This window comes from Camponotus vicinus, unplaced genomic scaffold (genome assembly GCF_025532165.1).
Source record: "Camponotus vicinus isolate PSW18456_S1 unplaced genomic scaffold, iyCamVici1.0 SCAF_2, whole genome shotgun sequence".
NCBI classification, from domain to species: Eukaryota; Metazoa; Arthropoda; class Insecta; order Hymenoptera; family Formicidae; genus Camponotus; species Camponotus vicinus.
This window is the reverse complement of record NW_028141956.1, coordinates 18,769,509-18,774,155: the sequence shown is the minus strand read 5'-3', so window position 1 is coordinate 18,774,155 and position 4,647 is coordinate 18,769,509. Positions and strand designations below refer to the sequence as shown.

General features: G+C 47.3%; 1 protein-coding gene across 1 annotated transcript; it reads left to right on the top strand.

Moving 5' to 3' along the window:
• Positions 1–2,615: 2,615 nt before the first annotated feature.
• LOC145967112 (uncharacterized) lies at positions 2,616–3,608 on the top strand. The gene has a single exon (XM_083091774.1). The coding sequence runs from the start codon at positions 2,616–2,618 to the stop codon at positions 3,606–3,608; it is 993 nt and encodes a 330-aa protein (XP_082947900.1).
• The last annotated feature ends 1,039 nt before the right edge of the window (positions 3,609–4,647 follow it).

Below are 4,647 nucleotides of genomic sequence, written 5' to 3'. Positions count from 1 at the left end.
GAACCCGCTATTATACGAAACCCAGTGGGACCTAACGTAATAACGATACCTGATAACTTCACGACACGACGCGACAACTTAGTTATTTTCACCACGCAACAAGGCATTCCGATCGACCAAGGGGCTCGCATGCTTGCAGACACTAAGTCGCTCCCACTAATTAAAAATGCGACGCTAGGCAGAGCCCGAGTCGACCGGAATGGCTCGCGACGCATTATATCACTAATCATTAAAGATAGAGTATCAGGAATCACGGAAAAAGAAATCGTGAAGGAAACGATGCATTCCTTGCTAGACGTCGTCACCGAACTCGGCCTACAATCTATCTCTATCGCCAGAGGTAACGTTGACAATGTACCTTGGGAAACGGTGTATATGCAACTCACCCGAACCCTAAGCGAAACTAGTATTAGAATCTTTATTTGTAAGAATGAAATTACGATACCCCCAGAAGAGAGTAGGCAACAGATCCTGTCGGAAAATCACTGTTCTGCCGTCGGCGGACACAAGGGCGTCACGAAAACATATAGACGAGTAAAGAAAAAGTATTTTTGGTCGGGAATGAAAGCCGACGTCCAATCATTCATAAAAAACTGCCGTGCTTGTCAACTAAAAAAGTTAGTAAGAACAAAAACTCGGCAACCCATGGTGCTTACGGACACCCCTGACTCCGCCTTCGACAAAATCTCCATGGATATCATGGGCCCATTACCAACGACACAGTCAAAAAACTGTTACATACTTACTATACAGGACCTCCTAACTAAGTACTCGCTCGTGATACCGCTCCAACACGCCGGAGCCATAGAAGTAGCCGACGCGCTCACCAACGAGTTTATATGCACATTCGGTGCTCCCAAAGCAATCCTAACCGACCAAGGATCGCATTTCTTAAATAGCCTTATGCGAAACATAGCACGTAAGTTTAGAATTAAGCACTACAGAACCACAGCGTATAGACCACAAGCCAATGGCTCGGTCGAAAGATCGCACCAAGTCTTGTGGGAATACCTGAAGCAGTTCGTGGATAAAAATAACGAATGGGATAAGTGCCTAAAGTTAGCGTCCCTCTCTTACAACACTAGCGTCCACGAAGGCACTCAGTACACACCGCATGAACTCGTGTTCGGTAAAACCGCGCGGACCCCTGCGAGCGATCCCGTTACTGCGGATACGACCAACGAGAGTTACGCGGAATATCTTACAACACTTTTCAACAGCATCAAAGACGCACAAACTATCGCACGCGAAAACCTAATGCGCGCCAAAGAAAAATCCAAAAGATACTATGATCATAGAATTAGGACGCGTAATTTTAAGATAGGCGATAACGTATACCTCCTTAAAGAACCCTCGAAAGGGAAGCTAGGGGACCAGTACGTAGGCCCCTACAAAATATTAGAGGTTCTCAAGAGCCACAATGTAAGACTAGCAATAAGCGCTACCAGGACCCGTGTAGTACACGCAGACAAGCTCAAACACTCACCGCATCGCGCCCCCACTACGGAGGCCTTCCCCACTCCAGAGCCGCTATATCAAAGGAAGTCGGACGGAGGACCGACCACAACTCAATCAAGCGCAGCACCATGAACATCGCCACCATCACCATGGAAATCTTAGCGCATGCCATTGCCCTAATCCTGTTGTTACCTGCCGCATCATACTGTCTAATCGGATACGACTGCGGGGGACAAGGATTAAATATAACGTCATTATCGCTCCTAGACATCGGTAAATGCGCCGTCGACAACATAGAACCTAAGAGGGAAGCCACCTACGTACAGCTGTTACAAATGTCAACCCATGACCACACACACGTGATGCAGTGCAAAGTCGAAGTCGACCGCACGATATACTATTGTGGAATGCACTCGCACGTCTCGATAGTCCGAGGAGGACGCCGCCAATACACAATAGAACTCACCGAATCCATCTGCAAAAAGCTGCAAGACACGGGAACCATCGACATAGGAACAGGTCAACGAAGCATCCTCCAGTCATTCAAGAGGAACAGCACGGACGTGCGAAGCGTCACCCTCGCCGGCACCACCAGCATGGACGGAAGTTGCACCGGAACTCAATACGGAGATGCCTATGGAACATGGGAAAGTGCTGTCGTCCAGGCCGTCGTAAAAGTAACTCTTCGGAACTTCGACGCGGTCATCGATAGAAATACTAACGAGTTGATCCTACCATCCGGGGTGCACTGCAAAGCACTCACGGGAGAATGCATGGACCACGACGGCTCGGAGACCTACTGGACTATCACGCCAAGGGACAGCTGCCACTTCGACCAATACGACGTGCTATACGAGGGCCCAGCCGATAAACTCACGGCACAGACAAACACCGAGACGCCAACCGTTTACACAGTGACAACGAAGGAAACGACCTTCGCCCTCACCAAAACCACTGAGATGACACTGTGTGGCTACAAACTCATGCTGACGGAACACCCAAAGTTATTCGTACTGGAAACAGAAAAGGGAAGAACATTCAAAATCCGCACAAGAATATCCGTCAGTAACTTAGACATTTTCTCGTATGTAAATTCTAAATTTATATACGTAGAAAAACATATTAAAACACAACTGACGCGACTCTACCGCGACATAATGGAACAAAAATGCGCGCTCGAAAAAGAGATATTACAAAACGCGCTCTCGCTCGCCAGTTTCGCCCCTGACGAAATGGCGCATCGAATAATGAAGGCACCTGGATACACCGCAGTCATGGCGGGAGAAGCCCTACACCTGGTCAAATGTCTAGCTGTAGAATGCCGAGTACGACCAACGGACGTCTGCTATAACGAAATCCCGGTAACGTACAAAAATCAATCATTATTCATGCTACCAAGGACAAGGATACTCACCAAAAAAGGAACGCCGAGGGACTGCAACGAATTCCTGCCAGTTATGTACAACATACACGGCAGCTGGTACCGCCTGATGCCACGACCACAAGAGGCGGCGGCACCTTCGATCATCCAACCGCTCACGAAACCCACCTGGAAATACGTGAGCCCCTCCTCTCTCGCCACCAGCGGCATCTATACCAGCGAAGATCTAGACAGACTCCGCGACCACATAATGTTCCCTATGGAAAAACCTTCGATGCTGAATACAATAGCGAGAGGGGCCATGGGACGAGAAATACCAGCAGGAAGCATATCCATGCTAAACCTGCTAGACGAAAAATCCTTGGACCAGATCGCGGAGAACGCAGGGCAAAAATTGTGGACAGGATTTATCACATTCGGATCGGCCAGCGCAGGTGTGATCGGAATTTTCATAATAATCCGATTAATAAAGCTAATCGTGGACACCATCATCCACGGATACGCATTGCATTCGATATACGGATGGAGCCTGCATCTACTGGGAGCGGTATGGACTTCAATGACGAACCTGCTCCTGTACACAGGATCACCAAGACGACGAATGGACGACGAGAATCAGCGATCCTCCAAACCCCTTTCGACGCCAGAAAATCAGCCCCCTAAAGCCCTCCCAATAACCGAAGACATTCGACCAACCCCCATAGAACCCCCAATAAGTGAAGTGCGTGACTACCGAGAACTTCGAAAACTTTTGAACGAAAACGTGTAGTGCACACAAAATAGTTCTAAGCATATTATACATAGAATATAAGAGCGTGCGAAATAATTTACATTACTTTAGATTATACATGGAAAATGTTGGAACATCGTCCAACATTTTCATCTAAGGGGGGAGGTGTTACATCCCGCGCCTGATTTTTCCACGAACTTTCATGTAAATCTTCTAAGTTTCTTTCAGCGCATTTGAAAAGCGCGCCAAGGCGCGCTATGACACCGAACTCCGACTAGCGGCCGAGCGCGGCACTGCGTTAGATTTAAGCCTCCGCCAAGCGCCCAGAGATGGCGCTCAGCTAGGGCCCCTCTCTCTCCAAGCTCCCCACTTTCGACCGCCGCAGCAGTCGAGCCGCCGAAATCGAGGGACCTCGGAGCGGGCCCAGACTCAAGCAGTCTAACTCGCGACACCGAACCGACAAGTCCTAAGCTGGACTCTAACTCTAATTCCATATCATAATCTTAACTCAAATTCCAAATTCATTATAAATTCATTCTCGAATCTAAGTGCTAGTTTAAATATATTACATTTTGTGTATTATTTTAGAAATATATATTAGTGTGTGCTAAACTTCGTGATCATTCAAAAGAATCCTAATTCAATAAATCCACATCCCACGCGACGCGACGTTAATATACAGATATTCTTAACCAGGCACGTGCTACTAAATTATAACAATTAAATCGAGTTTTCGTATTTGAAGTGACGACAGAGAGGACAAACCGCTCGTCGCCTACAGAAAATACGAAGCATAATTGATTACTTCTGATTCAAAGTGACGACTCAGAGAGGACAAGCCGCTCGACGTCTACAGAAAATCCGAAGCATAATCAATCATTTCTGATTTGAAGTGACGGCTCAGAGAGGACAAGCCGCTCGACGCCTACAGAAAATCCGAATATGACTTTAATTTTCTACAATGCCTAAAACACGCCGTGCCGGTAGGAAAAATCAACTCCGTCGGATGATAGCGAGACATTACTACGCCGCGTCCACCAATTATATCGATATCGTAGAAACAAACCACTACGATAAA